The following is a 17,529-nucleotide window of genomic DNA, read 5'->3' as shown; positions in this document are numbered from 1 at the left end:
ATTGTGCCGTGGCGCGGCCGCTGCTGGCGTATAAAAGAAAAGAGGGAGCGGGGGGAACGGGGAGGGTCCACCAGCAAGCTCATTGTTACGGGATGACAGTGGGCCGCCAGACCCCATTGTTCTGCCCCCACGCCGCCAACCAAGCCGCCAGAGCGGTATCAGGTGGAGCGGCGGACCCCGGCTCTGGCACCGGGTGCGAGCCAAGGCCTGCCTGAGAAAAGCATGAATGAAACCGACCGGTAATGTTTGGATTCGCCTCAAATGCCGCCTGCAGGGAAATGAGTGGGGGGGGGGGGGTTAAAAAAACGAGAGAATTCATGAGTGAGGAGCTCGGCCGAGAAAAAAAATATTCATCACGGCAGCAGAACCTTCAGGCGTCTCAATGTGTGAGCCGGTGAGGTCATGTGACCACTCGGTGGCCTGTGATGTCATGAAACAAAATGGAAAAATGGACTTTAATCCACTCTTTTTTTCCATATCTACCTCTGACAGCCCCTCACGTTTAGTGAAGATAAATCATAGGAGGTGGCGGCCGACCCCCCCCCCCGTCAGCTAGCGGCCTGCCATATTGCACGCTGACGTGGAAAACGAAGGTCCTGGGGGGGGGGGGGGGGGTGCCAAGGGTCAACCAGCTGCCCCGACAGCCTGGTGGACACGCCTGCAATCCCAGAAGCCCCCACGCAGCCACGTGGGGCCCTTCGTTTTGAATGACTTCGCTGCAACAAACCCAGAAGACATTCGACCCCCCCCCCCCCCCCCCAAAAAAAAAGGCGCGGTAATTGGGTGTAATTAACATGTTTTTAATCAGAACATAACCAAATGAAAGGAGATTAAGGGGAGCCTACCCGCTAATACGCACTCAGCAGGAACAGTTCGTTTTCGGTTGGGGGGGGGTGGCTCCGGCGTGGCGCGCAGCTATCGATCGGTGCGGCCTGCCAACCTCTCGCGGTTATTAGCTGAATTGACGAACAGGGCCCGGCCCGTCCGAACCACCGCACGTTCCAGTCTTCCTTCCTCGCTCCCCCAATCAAGCTGTGACCCCAAGCCTTCGGGCAAATAGTTTAAGTTTGCGTTCGGGGGGTTTACATTTACAGCATTTACCAGACGCCCTTATCCAGAGCGACTTACAATCAGTAATTACAGGGACAGTCTTTCACCCCCCCCCTCTCAGGGTTAAGGGTCTTGCTCAGGGACACGATGGTAGTAAGTGGGATTTGAACCTGGGTCTTCTGGTTCATAGGCGAGTGTGTTACCCACTAGGCTACACTAGGCCGCTGGTCCCTGGCAAGGCTCCCCACTCGAGTGGCCCTGACGCCACTCAAATCAATGGATTTCTGCTCAATTGGCCGAATGACGTGGTATTCTTTTCATTCTGTTCCCACCTATTTGCCCACAAGTGCCCGGGCGAGCCGGGGAGCCTTTTCATGCCCGCTCTCTCTCTCTTACGGTCCGCCCCGAGGGAAAGATCTGCCAAAACCTGTCAGCAAAAGTAAAAAAAAAAAAAAAAGGACGCAAGAGGCTGGCAGGTGTCCTCGTCCCCGTCACACCAGAGTCATACTCGGCGCTGCCACACTTTGCCTGACCAATGCCATTTCGAGAGAAGAAGAGCGGCGGTCACGTGGTTCTTGTGGGTCGGGGTTATCCTAACCCCTACATCAGTCCGAGGAACCCCCCGCATCTCTGCACGGCAAAAAAAAAGGTGACCCTGAGCCCCAGAAAGACCCTTCCTTGGCATGACCTTCAGATGAAATGGAGACGGAGAAGACTGCAAGTGACAGGGAGAGACACGGCGCGGCGTCTCGCTTGTCACCACTCACTGTCACATAGCAACAACCAAAAAAAAAAAAAAGGCCACTCGGGCCACTCTCCGCGCCCAATTTTCTGCCACGAGCGCTGGGGTGCGTCCTTGGGACCCACATTCGGTACCAAGAAGCTTTGTCTACTGTCGACCGGCACCATCGGTGTCCCCATGCGAATTTCAGACCCCAGGACGGAAGGTCCCACAGTGGTGTGCCACTGTGCGCCACGAGTGGAAAACCAAGGCACCGGCAGCAGACATCAGGACAAGGTGGAACCACCGGCGTGAACCGTGACGCGCCGGGTGCGATTTTTGGCACCAGCAGTCGCCACGCACCCCCCGGTTCTCCACCGCTCCACTGCATGGGTCGGTGTGGTTCTGCGCACCAGACCCGGCCAGGTTGTGTTCCTGCAGGCCGCCGGCCAGAAGTGCACAGCTGTCAAACAAAGGCAGCAGACCCACGTTTTAAAGAAAAATGACACGGGGGGGTTCGGCACGGACAATTTGGGGTCCCTTTGTTTTCTGAATTAAGCTCCCGATGACACCCCCCCCTCCTTCCAGCCTCCGCCATTCAAAACCCAACCATCCAACAACAAAAGAAAGAAAGAAAGAACGAATGAAAGAAAGAAAGAAAGTCCCCGCCATCCTACCTGTTTTGAAGAACGCATCCGTGTCCGTGTCGCTCGGTCCTTCCTCCGCAGCTTCCGCCGAATTCATATTCTCCTCCGTGAAGGTCTCGAGGATCTAAAATAACTACGGCGGGCGGTGATAAATCCAGTGGGTTCGGCCGATCAGCGCGCCGGGATCTCCATGCTCTCCCCCCACCCGGTTCCTGCCGGCGCTCCGGTGCCCCGTGTCCTCCGTGGATTTTTTTTTTTTTTTTTTTATCGTGGTTGTCGCTCTATTGTTCGGGATCTGCCTCCTCCGGCGGCTCCAGCCTCACCACGGGAGAAGATGCGGCTCCACGCCGCGCAGGACGCGGCGCCGGGACCGGGCGGACGGAGAAACTTTCGGCTTCCGCCGGTGGAACGAATCCCAATTTCCCCCCGTGTCGTGAGATTGGCGCGGCGCGTCCACGGTGAGTGGGGCGTGCGATGTCACAGGATCCGCGTGGTACGAGGGGCTTGGCCGCCTGCAGTCCGTATTTTATTTGATTATTTTTTTATCCAAATTGAGCAGCCCAATATAAAAAAAGAACCCACGCGAATTACACGCAGCAGAGCAGGCGCGTGGAGTGGAAGGGCTTGTTTTTTTTTTAACAATAACAGGGGGGGGGGGGCGCCGCACCCTCCGAACCCACGCAGACCACGCCCCCCTCGGCCGAGACATTGTATCTGGCCGGCCTGGGTTCGAAGTGTTGCTACCGCGTTATTAATGGTGTCGGCTTAATTACAGCATAATAAAGACATCTGCACAAGAAAGCACAATATAAAAAACAATTGCATTTACCAAATAAATATGTGTCTGTAAGAGTGAAATGTTCTATTATTTTATTTTTGTACATATTTCCATAACATTAATATTAGTAGTGTTTGTGGGGGGAAAAAAAATTAGCTGTTTTTTTTATGAATGATAAAAACAGTCATTTCTGAAATTGGCAGGGCAAATTGCCTACATGGAAACCCACGGAATTGAAGTTGGGTCGACTTGTAGAGAAGCAGCGTCCTCTACCGGCCAGAACAGGGACTGTGGAACGGCGCCTATAGCGAGCTATTAAAAAATATTTCAGAACCATTCACCCAAAAATCTATGGTTTTGTCAGTTACTTGGTGGACATAACACTTTGTTTTATCCGTGAACCTATAAGTCCAACCCTATAACATGTAACTGTGGGCCCTGTTTGAAATAATAGTTCAGCATGAGTCCATTTCTGCTCCCAGGGACACAGTTTACAAGAATAGGCCCCCTAGGCCTGATCGTTGGACCTCAAGGAGTAAATATGTACCTTCAAATGTTATTAGAACATTCTGCCCCAATGACACCCCTAGAGCTGAAAGAACATGGTTTATTTTCAGAGTGTTTCTTGGGTGGGACCCAAACCCGATGCCTGATGAACATGTTGCTGAATATGGCATGGCCAAGCCCGATGAGGTTATTAGGAGGGTCTCTCCAGGCCTAAGATGACTGAAAATGGGACCGCTCGAAAGACCTGGAAATAGAAATGTTGTGCCCTGTTCAGCATGTGAGGTGTTTAATAATCTGTCATTGCAGTGTGAATTTCCTATAGCTTTTTTTTGTAAATGGATGCGAAGGAGGGAAATTATAGTCACGTGTGCATACAGTGACACTTAAAAGCAGCTCTTCGCATGCCAGGCAGGAAGTGGTTTTTGTGTTTTCCCTATCACTCCCCAGGGTCCAATGACGGCGCTCTAAAGCATGCGGCAGCATCGAGCAGTGCAGACAGTGTTGTCATAGGACTCGTGACCCTCCCTGGTGGGGCACCCCGACCCTATGGAAGGAGCGCGTTATCCCACAGATGGGCATGCTGCGATGCCAGGTGCCAGGAAGTGACTGCCTTCCCTCAGCAGGATTGGACTTCCATCAAAATATCCACCTTTTGTGTGTCTATTCTGAGCTCTCGCTCCATATGCCATTTGGTGCTTGATTCTTAAAGTGTTTAAACATTATCTGTCCACACTCTATTTTTAAATAGAATACAGAATGCACCACTACAGTACATTATACTTCCAAGAAAAAAAAAATGGCAAAATGATGCCATGGGACGCATTTAGAGTGTTGCACACTAAGCAGAAACTGGGCATTGTGTTACACTGAAACTTCACGACGCAGCTACGCAAAGTCAAGGAACCAAACTGCATTAATCCCATCATTCCATTTATGTACCGCATGCAAAGCTGTACTAAAGTGTAATTTCTATTGTACTTAGGTGCCAGGCTAGTATAGCTAAAGCAGTTTTTTTTAATAAAATGACGTAATATATATAAAAAGAGGGTTCTGTCTTCTTGGTACAGCATTATTTTCCATCTAGGGGCAGTGATGGCCTAGCTGGTAAGGACGTGGACATATAACTGAAGCCTGACAGTAGTGAACAGTCCCCACACTTGAAAATAATGCCCCAATACTTTTGAACTTGACACCCACACCCTCACACCTACGGACAATTCCGAGTAGCCACCAGGAGGAAACCGGAGGACAACTACACGTGGGGCAGTGGTGGCCTAGCGGTTAAGGAAGTGGCCCCGTAATCAGAACCGCCAAGGTGCCACTGAGCAAAGCACCATCCCCACACACTGCTCCCTGGGTTTCTGTCATGGCTGCCCACTGCTCACTAAGGGTGATGGGTTAAATGCAGAGGACACATTTCACTGTGTGCACCATGTGCTGTGCTGCTGTGTATCACAATGACAATCACTTCACTTTACACTTTAGGACACATGGAAAGCATGCAAGCTGCAGACACACGAAGTCACACAAACTTGGAGGTGTGAGGTCACATCACGACCCACCACGCTCTGAACAGGAGCCCCACTTACTACCATTGTGTCCCTAGCAAGACACTTGTGTCCTGAGTGTCTCCAGGGGGACTGTCCCTGTCTGATAAATGCTGTAAATGTAAAAGTTTTTTTGAGTACCAATGAGTAGCAATTGTTGCCTATTGAAATTGAGAACCACAGTATTAATTAGTATAACTAATTAAGACTGAAATAGCAGCCTCAATTAATTGATTTTCTTCTGTAAATTTATTTACATTCAAATTTTCAAATCAAATTCAAATTTTATTTGTCACATACACAGTCATACACGGTATGATGTGCAGTGAAATGCTTTTTGCAACTGCTACAGACCACAGTATTGCAAATGTTGCAAGTAAACAATGAACCAATATGCAAATATTGCAAACATAACCAAATATTACACTTTTATGTCTTTAACATAAAATATGTGTAACTGGTAGGGTGAAGGTGTGCAAATGAGTAACAGGCAATGTTTAAAGAAAAGAGAAAAAGAGCCATAATAATAAAAAAAAAGCAGTAAGGTAAAAAGCGCAGAGTGATTTTGTGTAAAGTGATTTTGTGCAAAGTGATTTTGTGCATTTAATCAGACGTTTGGTCTGATTGGCAACTGGCATTATAACTATTGCTGCGAATCACAACTTTTTGATGCATTAAATCCTGCTTCAGTCTGTCTGGCCCCAAAAGAAGGCCCTTCCTGATCAGACAGGCCCGTATTGGATTCGATTTCGCCTCGGACTACACCAAGCTCCCTCCAGCTCCTGTTGTTTCTACGGCTGCCTCGGCGCAAACAGCCATTGTCAGCGTACGTGTCAGAGCAGTGGGCCAGGAGACCTGGGGGGCTATCGGAGCAGGGCCGAGAGAGAGAGCAGAGAGAGAGAGAGAGCGCTGGTGCGGCGCCAGCTTCCTCGCGCTCGAGCAAATGCGCAGCATATGGTAGAAATATTCAGTCGCCAGGGTCGTTCGTGCCCCGTATACATTCCGATCGTGTGGGCTGGGAACTGGCGAGGCCTTGGAACCAGCATCAGCTCCATGTCAGCTCCACGTCTCCACGTCTCACCAGCCTACAGAACACCCAGCTTTAACACCCTCTTTTTGGGTGTGTGTGCTGCGAGGGAGTAGAATTTGGGAGATTTGTTTATGTGAAGGCCAAAGTGTGCCCTTCAGAGCATTTTCGACATTCCTTTGGTGATCCCTTTAAATTTTTAACCAAGGGCCATGTTGACCTTGTTTGGGTGAACATTAATCAGATTTTCTTTTTCAGGCCTGTAAACCGTGCTGAGGAAATCACAGAAATGATTGGAAACTTCGCGAATGGAATGATGGATGACCGCGGCGGAAGGGAAGGTGAACCTGAAGGCCAAATATCCCATTTGTTGCTGTACGGGAGGTGCAAGCTGTGGGTGAGCATGAAATTTGTGGAGGACGTTTTGCTGGCATGGGTTCATGACCCTTGTAGTGAAGAATTCTAAAGTGACTGCGAGGGATAATGTTGCTCTTGTCCACAAGCCCTTTTGTCTAAACTAAACATGTTTTGGAGATTTCAGAGTCGCATATTAGACACCTTCTCCACGACCATCACCAAAACACCAAATGAGGCACCAAATGTCTTTTAGAAGAACCGTGCCAATCCCTCTGTCAGAACTTGAAGAACTGAAGCTGTTCTGGTGGACTGAGACATTTCAATGCAACAAGAGTTAAGCAGGCACCGTTTGTGTTGATTGACGGGCTTACAGAGATGAGCCTCAAGTAAATCCCTGGCGATTTGTTGAACAAGGTTCAGTAATGGGTAACCCGGTGAAGAGCCTTGTCCCTTACTAACCTCATCAGCCAAGCATCTTGTTTGCACTTCCTGGTGATGCTCACCACTCTCCACCCACTCCTATTATCAGCACATGAGTTCAAGGACTTGTTCTTTTCTCCAATAATTAATTCCATTGTGCTGCCTCATTTTTAATTCTGAGACTTTATGGGTGCAATTGAATCCAGTTTACGCTAGAAACAAATACACTGAATTATGTGAGTCAGGTGTTTATTTCCTTTTGCGGCGATGGCCAATCAAACACAAGATCAAGCTGCTCTTTAAAGCGGGATTAGCATTCTATTATTTCACCAGATTAGATGACAGATTATATTGTCCATTTTACCAAAAAGATGTTTAGGGGAAGGGGGGAGGTATTACATTTCCAAGAAACCACTGTTCTCTCTGGGCTTTAATCAGACTGCCGCCCTCCCCAATTACGCAGATAGAGCTGAGGGCCGACAGGAAGGGAGTAATTACTCCATCAGCGATAAGGAGATCAGAGGCAGCCGGGGGGACACCTCCCTGGCAGTGCCAGGGCCCTCCTGGTGTCTGCTGCAGGATCCTGGCTGCCACTCGTCCTTCCTTTGGTTCCCTCGGGCTGTTGCGTAACCTCGCTGGTCTGAAGTCACACTGCACGTCTCACTTTAGTCAGAGTTTTTATGGGTTCAATTTGCTTTGGTGAAATTAAATAAAAAAATCTTGCTTATGTACAGTATACTGCATCCCACGCACTATACTGATTACATTTTAAGAAACCTCATAATATGAAGAAATAAAGTGCATTATAACGTAAGCCACAGAAAAATGTAATTATGTGTACAGCAATTCCACAAAACCTCACTTGTATGATCTTTATGTCATTTAAAGGCATCAAACTTAACTTTTCGGAGGGGCCTGCTGCTTGGCCCCAGACAGGATTTATGGTTGTTTTGTCTGGGGTTTCGTTTGAGGCAGCACGCCCAGAAAGTGTTTACTTTTTACCTTTGCGGTGGACTGATTGTGTTCCGATTGCCATTGCTCAGCTAAATTGTCCTGAATGGAGGTCTGGGACCACGCCTCCTCTCCTAACACTATTACTGGACCAGACTTGAGATGTTAAGGAACGACTGAAAAGGGTGAAATCTAACTGTGCTTTTGAAGAATCCATACAGAATCACAACACAAACAATCTCTTAATATAAAAAAAGGCAAGTTATTTGCTGAAGTGCAAAATTTTATGATTACCAGTAGAGGGCGCTCAAAACAAGATGTCTGCATTTCTGTAAATGTTTTTATTAATTCTGCACATCTGTATACTTGTACGTGCGTGTGTGTGTTGCATACTTTTAAACACCTGGAAGATCTCACTCCATCTTATGACAGACAACTGCCATCTCCATCTCCTAAGCTCTGCAAACACACACTCCACACACTCTCTTTCTCCAGATGGGATGTTTCGGAGAGTTTGGTTTGGTTTTGTGCTCGGAGACATGTCAGGTTCGGATGCTGCTTTTCCATGAGGCGCATCCTTTCCCCCATTTTTCCCCTTTTCCGCACCGTTTCAGAATAGTTCATCATGTCCCGTTGACAGGTCGGGATATATGAGCTGCTAGCCCACAAATGCACTGCAGCCTGGGACAGTGACAGCCAGAATGCTTGGCAGGTGTTTTCACCATTCGACACTGAACCGGAGTCCCATGCAGACAAAATGACGTTTGCACATGCCACAGCCGGCAGCTTAGCTGGGACATACCAAAAAACATGAATTCTGACCATCACTTTTCTTCTCAGAACACCAGATATCTGGCTGGTTACGCAGTATAATTTATGACCCATCTGGAAAAAATGGTTGGACAAGTTTCCTTTTTTTTTTTTTTTACAGAATGTTGTGGGACACTGAAAATAAGTCTGTTTCAGTGTTTCTCAATGACAATCACTTCCCACTCACTTCACTTTACTTTCAGATTTAAGCTGATATTTCGGGGTGACATTTCTGGGCCAATTCTGGGCCAAATTAACATTCTTTACCTTTATCTCAAAAATGAATGAAGAGTGTTTTTCATTGACACTCTGAGACTTTATAACTCCTCTGAGCTGTTATTCCCCTCTGTCAAATAACTCCATATTATAACCATCAAACAGAGCAAGGATGTAAAAGATTACATTTTTATGAAAGATGGTCCAGTTTAAATTAACTCTATGATAAAAAATCTATTTATATACAGGACTGTGGTAGATATGGACTCCTAATCAGAAGGTTAATGGGTCCAAGATACCACTGGTACCACTGAGGTCCCCTTGATCAAGGTACTGTCCCCCCACACTGGACCCCGGGCGCCTTTCATGGCTGCCTACTGCTCACTAAGGGTGATGGGTTAAATGAAGAGGACACATTTTGTTGTGTGCACCATGCACTGTGATGCAGTGTTTCACAATCACCTTACTTTCAAAAGTCTTAGGCACCAATACAAGCGTTGATCAAATGTTGATTGACCTAACGTGTTTATGGCAGCATTTCCTTATTTTCACGAAACAATGATGTTACGAGTGGAGACTCCTGTTCTCCTGTTGCTCTCTGAGCAGCAATAAATTATTGTTCTCCATCTGTAGACCTTGGCTTGTAGGAGATCATTCATTAGTTCATTCATTAGTTACATTTGAGTTTATTACCACTTTAGTACCACTTTCACTTGTTAAACAGTATTATTTGAGCGTTTTACACTTGAACTCCCTGCCTGAACTGTTTCAGTTCCAGTTGTGAGGATGAACAAGAAAAACGTTAATTACTGTCTAATTAATTTCCAAAGTAATGAATCCTTTTTAAAAGAAGTGGTTTAACTCGAGCGCAGCCCCCCCCCCCGCCGCCGCCCTCAGCCAATGAAACGGGCCGCAGCGGATGTCGTCACGCTGCGATACCAGCGACGGGAAGCGCGCGCCGCGCCGCCACACGGCGCAGACGGCGTCCGCGCGGACGTCTGCCGGGCATCCGAGTCGGCGCGAGAGCAACAACAACAACAACAACAACAACAACAACGTGCACTGGAGTTCCTCATTGGACCAGGTTGGTACGTCCAATCATGCGTTGTTCGTATAAATAAGATAATACGATTAAAATATCGATCCAAAGTGATTTAACCGAAGTAGAAAAAGGGGAAAAAAAGCAAATCCAGAGCATGAAGTTCATAATCGAATTGCTTATTGCACGTTTTAACCTGTTGTCTTCATTAAAAAAACAATCCTTTCCTGCATACCTGTCCACATCCCCTGGAAACATTTCTTTCCATTGCTTATATATATATATCAAATATATTTCTATAGTAACGTGATCACCCTTTGTGAGATTTTGTACTCCCCTAATTGGAGGGTTGCCAGGTTCGAAAAAGGTGTAATCCATCATTTTAACACAGTTCTTTGGCTGGTGCCAGGTATGGAGTCCTGCCTGCTGCATCAGTGCAGGACCTGGGGCTTCTGTCTCTGCTAAAGCAATTTGGGGCCGATTGTTTGTAGTTACTCACTGGCCGGGGTAACTACCTCAGTCTCTGGAGCAATTTGCTTAGTTGCTCAGCAAAAAAATGCGTTTGGCAGGGGCTCGTCTAACGGGTTAGACTAGGTGACCATAATATTTCTCTTCTTTTACTTTTACAATCAATTCATACAAATAGGATCATATGTTGAGTGCATTCATTTGAAATAGTACATTGTATTGCACTAACCGACCCCACTGATCTCTGACCGTGTATAAAATGGGCCCTAACCGGCCCCCATAGCTCCTGTTACTGGAAACAGAAAGCACAAGGAGCCTGTGTCACTCTGACATTCATTATTATTACCCTGCAAGGCTCTTTTTGACCAGTAATGAACAAAATAATGAGATTGGATGTAATAAATGAAATGCAGTGTCTTGGTGGACGTTTGAATTTAAAGTGCTGCTATCAGCCAACAGGAGGCAGCAGAGATGAGAAGGAAAAGCAGGGACATTAATGGACATTAATCATCGTTCCTATGCAACAACAACAAAAAAAAATTAATAAAAACAAAAGCTTTAATACATTTTCTCTGTTGCCATTTTATAACATGGTACATTGGATCCACTCTGCTGATGATTATGGTTGGCAGCAGGATGGCGTAGGGGCATTGGCCTCTTATCTGAGGCTGTCAGTGGCCCCTGTGGTCCCCGGTGTCTGTCCTGCTCATTATCTTCAGCTCGTGTTTGTGCAGCTGATGGATGTAACATGTCCGTTGCGGTCAAACAAATGTGCACAAACAGCTCATTTTATTTTGCTCTGAGGTTCCATTGTTTGGCTTTTTGTGCCCATCAACTGGTCGCTTTTTTTGGTGGTGAGGTGTGAAGAATGGACAACATTTTGTTAAGATGCTGGTAAAAGATTGAACTCCACCTTAACGTTTCTGTCCTTTTTTAAAAAACATTTGTAAATGTGAATACATTTTTCTGGCACAGATAGCCAGCCGATAGATAGTAATTCTCGGTCCGGCACCAGAATGTGGGGAATTGATTGATGGGGTGGTAGTAGCTTAGTGGGTAACATGCTTGCCTATGAACCAGAAGACCCAGGTTCAAATCCCGCTACCATTGTGTCCATGAGCAAGACACTTAACCCTGAGTGTCTCCTGGGGGGGACTGTCCCTTGTAAGTTTGTAAGTCGCTCTGGATAAGGGTGTCTGATAAATGCCGTAAATGTAAATTTTAAATGGTGTTTGATCAGAGAATGCCATCTTCAAACACTGCAGTCAAGTGCTAGAGGTCATGGGGGTCACAATTTACAAAAAATGAATTAACAACTGATAAGCTAGACGCTCTTTCCTCACCGTTTTCCTCAACCAGATAAATGTTTTGTATGTTTTCAAGCGTTTTTTACTTGTTAAGAGTTAAATTATAAAAAAAGAGAAATGCTGCGGTTGTGCTCAAGTTGTTTGCATGGATGGACATCTTAATCCAACGCCACAGCCTGGAAAATCAAAGCGGCTTGGCCAGACGTGATGGGATTTGTTTGGAGAGGTTTGTGCTCCCCACGGTCCGCTGACCTGCAGCGATATGCCGTTGGGGTAAATGACCTGGTGGCTATAGCAGCTTCGGGGGCATTTGCCAAAACAGGTGCTGCAACCATTTCAGGGAAAGGTAACACGTGACTAGCCGTCCGAACTCCCTCTGCATTCCTGATGCTCACTGCCGCCCTGGGCGTCGGATCATAATTTCTGTCATAAATTTCCCAGATTTTCCATAAAATGTTTCAAGGCAACAAACTGAAATCTGAGGGCATGACGTCCTCCCACGGTACAGACGTTTTTTGGCCATTTTCGGTGGTTTCTGTTGACTGGCTGACATCATCCACCATGTCCTCAAGTGAGCTGGAAGCAAGTCAAGGCAAACAGCACCAGCCCGACACCAGGGCCGCAAATGTACGCCCTGCAAAGTGTCAAGATGTCCGGCCTATCTGCGTTATAGCCGTCCTCCAAGTATGGATTCATGGGCTAGAGGATAGATTCATGGGGCGGCGGCTGGAAGAAAATAAAGCTCATGTGAATCCTGGGAAGATTCTTGGTGAGGGTGGTGAGGAGTTCATTCTTTCACATTCTTTAGCAGTAGTAGCCAGAAGATATTATTTCTGAAAAGCTTGGCACTTTAAGTTTTTTTTTTGTTTTTTTTATTTGGCTTGTGTAGCATTTGTTGTAGGAATACCATGCCTGCTCCTGGGTGTTACATTGCCACCTGGATGTCACCATGTCTTGTCCTTTTGTTTTCCATAATTGTGCAAAACATGCACTCACACTCAAATCTGGGAAACCACACTTGTTTAGAAGACTAAATTACAAATGCTTTGATGTTAAGTTATGCAAGATGCGTTTTGGACACTTTAAATATACAACATCGCTAATGATGCCAGGTTATGCCAGAACAAGTTACAAATTCTCCCGGCCTACAGAAACAACTAACTGCGTCCATTGATACAGTAGTTATGGTTCCTGTGAAGACGCTTTTTCCCAGTGGGCCAGTGACATTCTGTTATGGGAAATACAGATCCTCGCAGATGAAAGCCCAGTGCTGCATTGACTCCATGACCACAGATGAGAGTAATCTTGAGTTAGGCCATATTGCTGTCATTACTGTCATTATTTATTATTGTTACCTTATTTTAGTTATCAGCCCAGGTATCCTTTGGTTTAATGTTAATTCGTTCCAGGTAACCGTACTGGACCTTATACAAGGTTTTTTTTAAGACTTCAGAATAGCCCATAAATTAAAAGCAGTATTTCATATATAACCCATCCCATGTGTCCTTAATGTATTTTACAGTATTCAATCTGTTTCCAGTCTGTACTGTGGATGTCTGCCAGTTTATGACAGGGTAAATAAAAACATATATATTCTTGGGTGCATGCTATATTGCCAGATCGAATGCTAATTTAATACCCTGAGAGAAATATGCAACCCATTAGGTTGCAATTGTCTGTACTGAAGTGTTTGTAATGTTTCCCTGTTGCATATGTAGTTGGTGTGTTCTGTTGATATACTGTGGAGCACATAAGGCGAAGCAAATGGGTTTGATAACTTGTATTACAAATATAAAATAATTATTGCATATCAGATGGTCTCAGATTTTTTGGAACATTTTGTGTCATAAAGTAGCAACCCTTGTCCAGTATTATTCCCAGACATCCATATGATAATAACATAATTATTTATACTCATGCATAGCTTCTCAGTCTCACACACACACACACAAACACAGAGACACACAACCTCAGGGTATCCAGTGGCTGAGCCTCCAAAGATCATCAGGCTTCCTGAACACTAACCAAAAGCAGCCCTGCAGAGTGAATTGTTCTCTTCTGAAATGCAGACAGCAGCGCCATGGGGCCACAGGGACATGTAAGCACTACTGTCAGATCTCAGCGTGGAGAACTACTGATACAAACTTGTTTTATTGCTTTGGTCAGACCCTGTAGACCCTGTAAGTGCTTTTGCTTGTATTCATTTCATAATTACATAATGTGCAAAATGTAATACTTTGCAAATTAACATGTAGTATGTATGGACTTTGGAATGATGTATTCAACTTTCCATTCGATTTACGATCGAAAGGTGTGGTTTTCTTAGAATGAGACTGCAGACACATTTACAAAGTTGCATTTCCTTGCTACAATGCTGGAGGAAGATGGTAGGACCAGGAGACACCACATCAGACTCACAGCTGTATTTACACTCAAACATCTCCCAGGTTCTTAATGGCCAATGTGTCCATGTGCGTTAATTAGCCCAGTTAAAATAATCCAGCTTGTGTAAGTATCAGTTGGCTGCAGTTACAGAGGAAATGGTGTTTTTCTACACTTTTACCACTTGCATATGTGTCCACAGGGATGTGAAGGGGCCACAAGGCTGTTCGGAGCTGGAGGGTCAGGTTAAAATTGGAAACACAGCAGGGTTAAATTCAGCCCCAGCGCCCTGTGTTTATGGCGGCTCTTCCTGTGTTGTCTTTCTGCCATATTATGGTCTTTTTAATCATTTTTATATGAATGAGTTAGATCTCCCTCGACCACAGGATGTTTACTTGCAGGATGTGTTTGGGTGGTGGACCACTCATCTATGCATTTCAGCATAAGAAAATGGTTGAAATCTGGGATTCACTAATCTGGTTTACCTGTGGTACTTAATGAGCAACTAAATAAGATGATGAATAATGCATCTTTTGAATATGTTGCAGTTAGGAGGTCATTCAGTCCAAACGTGGTGCTTCAGACAGCGATGAGGATCAGTTACATCTGCTGGCAATATATCAGACAGTCATGCTACATCCACTTTTCATTTAGAAATTGCTCCTGTGAGACAGTGTGACCTTAATGGCATCCCAGGTCCTCTCAGTTTCATGGCACTTTAACGTCTAGCAGTGAATTTTCTCTGGGAAAGTCTGGCCTGAAAATTAGAAGCCATGACCTCCGACCCTGTGAAGAGAACAGTAGGTGAAGGTATTTACCAAAAGTAACACTTACAGCACATCATTACATTGCATTTACTCCACATAACCTTTAAAACAACTTGCAGACTCACACTCGTGAGAGCTGTTGCATAATACTGACCATTCATACTGCATAATAATGAGCATTTCCACAGAAATTCAACCTTCTTGAGGGAATAATACCTACCTATTAATATATGGTGGTAATAACTGTGCTATACTGGCATGCTACGGTGCGCTCTATGGTGTTGTGGCCAGTAGATAATGTTATAAGAAGAGTAAAAGATGTGTCACAATGTGTGACACTCAGGAGAACTCTCAACCGATCGGAATGCCAGATCGAAACTGATTGTGGTCTAATGTGCTTTCAAGGTTTCTTCCTTGAATTTTTTTTCACCTCCCTTTTAGAGTTCGAGATGCTAATTCCTATATTGTAACACAATGGGATTTCGCCCAATTTAATAAAAGAACATGTTTTCCCTGCAAAGCACAAAGCCTGGCACGTACGTGAAGGTCCTGCTGTACGAATCTGTCTCATATAAAGACCCACTGTTTTTCAGTCAGAGCAGCAGCGGGCTTGTTGTCTTGTCTCCAGACAAGCGTGGTTTTGATTACATCTCTGCCTTTCCTACTTTTTTTGCAGCAATATGGAGGATGTGCAGATTGTGACAGCAACCCGGATCTCCAAGACCAGCCTGACCCTGGGCCAGGGGTCCCTGAGCAACGAACCTCCTGTGTTCACCCTCCCACCCCGCAACACGCGCGTCTCACCGGGGGGAACTGCTCGCCTTGATGGAAAGGTAAAAATGATTATCTATTAAGTATCTATTTATCTATCAAACTGTCTATCTATTTCAGCCTTTTCGTATTTAGGATGATCTAGTATGTCAAATGGAATAGTGTTCATATGGTAATCAAAAATGTGTCTTCCCAGAAACAACCATCATTGGGTTTTACATTAACCTAAAAGTAATAAAACCAATGGTACTAGAGAATGTGTTATTATGTCACATCTTGGTAGCCAGTTGCAACTGGTGGCACCTGTCGGTTCTGCTTTTTGGGCATATGTATGTACTGCTTCCTCTGCAATGCCGACTGCACATAAATGCAAATTTAGTATGGAATGCAAAAGCTTTTAGTGGTTCTTCTTCAAATGAACTTCCACAAGATGTTCAAAAAGCAGATTCATCTTCAAATGCAAGCTAAAAAGTATTTTTAGTATTTCTTTAAAAAAAAAACAGAAGAGGAGTTTTTATGTGACTGGTATCTACAGTGATCCAAATGGATTGAGTCGTGGTCTTGTGGACCAGCAACTGGTGGCCTAGCGGTTAAGGAAGCGGCCCCTGTAATCAGAAGGTTGCTGGTTCAAATCCCGAGCCTCTGAGGTGCCACTGAGCAAAGTACCATCCCCACACACTGCTCCCCGGGTGCCTGTCATGGCTGCCCACTGTCCAGTAAGGGTGATGTTTAAAAGCAGAGGACACATTTATTATGTAAAGCATTTATGTAAGTCACTCTGGATAAGAGCATCTGCCAAATGCTGTAAAAAGCCAGTCCAATCACAGCTACTGTATGGAGGTTACTGAGAATCTGGCTCGATATGTTTAATGAATCAGATAGAGTCACTTCCCTTTACCTTCATGACTGCTCTGCACATTGCTGTCCTCATTATAACAAACAGCAACAACTTCTGAATGGCATAACATTTTCAGATCTGTTGGCAAAAGTAATCACTGTTCCCTTCATCACAGCAGAAGTTCTTTGCTTTGAAGAGGCTCAGCCTCAAAGATGAAGGCTGGTGCACGATCAGTGCCTGATGCCAGTCCGTCACAGACGAAGAAACACGCTTTCTGTCAAACATGGCATGTGCTGACAGGAGGCTATGGCCCTGTCTGACAGATGACACTTTCCGGTTGACGTGTCTGTTATGGTGTGTGTGTGTGTGTGTGTGTGTGTGTTCCGCTGTATTTCTGCTTTCCTGTCAGCAGGGAACCGTAGCTGTAACTGTTTTCATCCAGGCCTAACTGTTCATCTATTTAGTCACTGCCGGTCGTCAGAAGGCGAAGCGGCTCTGAATAAACTGTATGGACCCCATGCCGTATGGGAGAATGAGATTCAAAAGCTGAACCTCTGCTTGCAAACTACTCATTTTGTCGAGCCATCATTCCTAAAATTCTTTCTTGCTCTATAACCAAGAACAACAACAACATTTATTTCTTATATAGCCCAAATCACATACAGTATGTCTCAATGGGCTTTGACAGGCCCTACAGTTGACACCCCCCACACTTGGTGTCAGTGCAGGGTTGGGGATGATATAATAATAAGTCCTACAGTTGTAGGGTTGGAGGAGTCCAGGATGTAGTCCAGTGTCATGGTCTAGATTACGTGTCCACAATGATGTTACTGGTCCATTTGAAGATCCCTATAGCTGTAGTTGTAACGGTGGTGGTGGCTGTGGTGACCCTCTGGTTTGTTTCATGGTATGTCCTTGTTTAGCAG

At 45.5% G+C, this 17,529-nt stretch overlaps 2 protein-coding genes across 6 annotated transcripts in view; one reads left to right on the top strand and one right to left on the bottom strand.

Annotated features, from left to right (window-relative positions):
- kalrna (kalirin RhoGEF kinase a) overlaps positions 1–2,998 on the bottom strand; it is a 129,287-nt gene extending 126,289 nt beyond the window's left edge. Inside the window, exon 1 of one of the 4 annotated variants that reach the window (XM_028990304.1) lies at positions 2,449–2,998. In XM_028990304.1, the coding sequence (XP_028846137.1) occupies positions 2,449–2,515 (67 nt within the window). In that variant the 5' untranslated portion in view covers positions 2,516–2,998. The remainder of the gene's footprint in view (positions 1–2,448) is intronic. The other 3 variants (XM_028990305.1, XM_028990306.1, XM_028990303.1) reach the window with 3 other exon arrangements.
- Positions 2,999–9,986: 6,988 nt separating this feature from the next.
- mylka (myosin, light chain kinase a) overlaps positions 9,987–17,529 on the top strand; it is a 44,724-nt gene continuing 37,181 nt past the window's right edge. Inside the window, exons 1-2 of one of the 2 annotated variants that reach the window (XM_028990727.1) lie at positions 9,987–10,115; positions 15,671–15,827. In XM_028990727.1, the coding sequence (XP_028846560.1) occupies positions 15,675–15,827 (153 nt within the window). In that variant the 5' untranslated portion in view covers positions 9,987–10,115; positions 15,671–15,674. Of the gene's footprint in view, positions 10,120–15,670; positions 15,828–17,529 lie in introns of both variants that reach the window. The other variant, XM_028990728.1, reaches the window with a different exon arrangement.

This window comes from Denticeps clupeoides, chromosome 9 (genome assembly GCF_900700375.1).
Source record: "Denticeps clupeoides chromosome 9, fDenClu1.1, whole genome shotgun sequence".
Lineage (NCBI taxonomy): Eukaryota > Metazoa > Chordata > Actinopteri > Clupeiformes > Denticipitidae > Denticeps > Denticeps clupeoides.
This window is presented reverse-complemented; position numbering and strand designations above follow the sequence as displayed.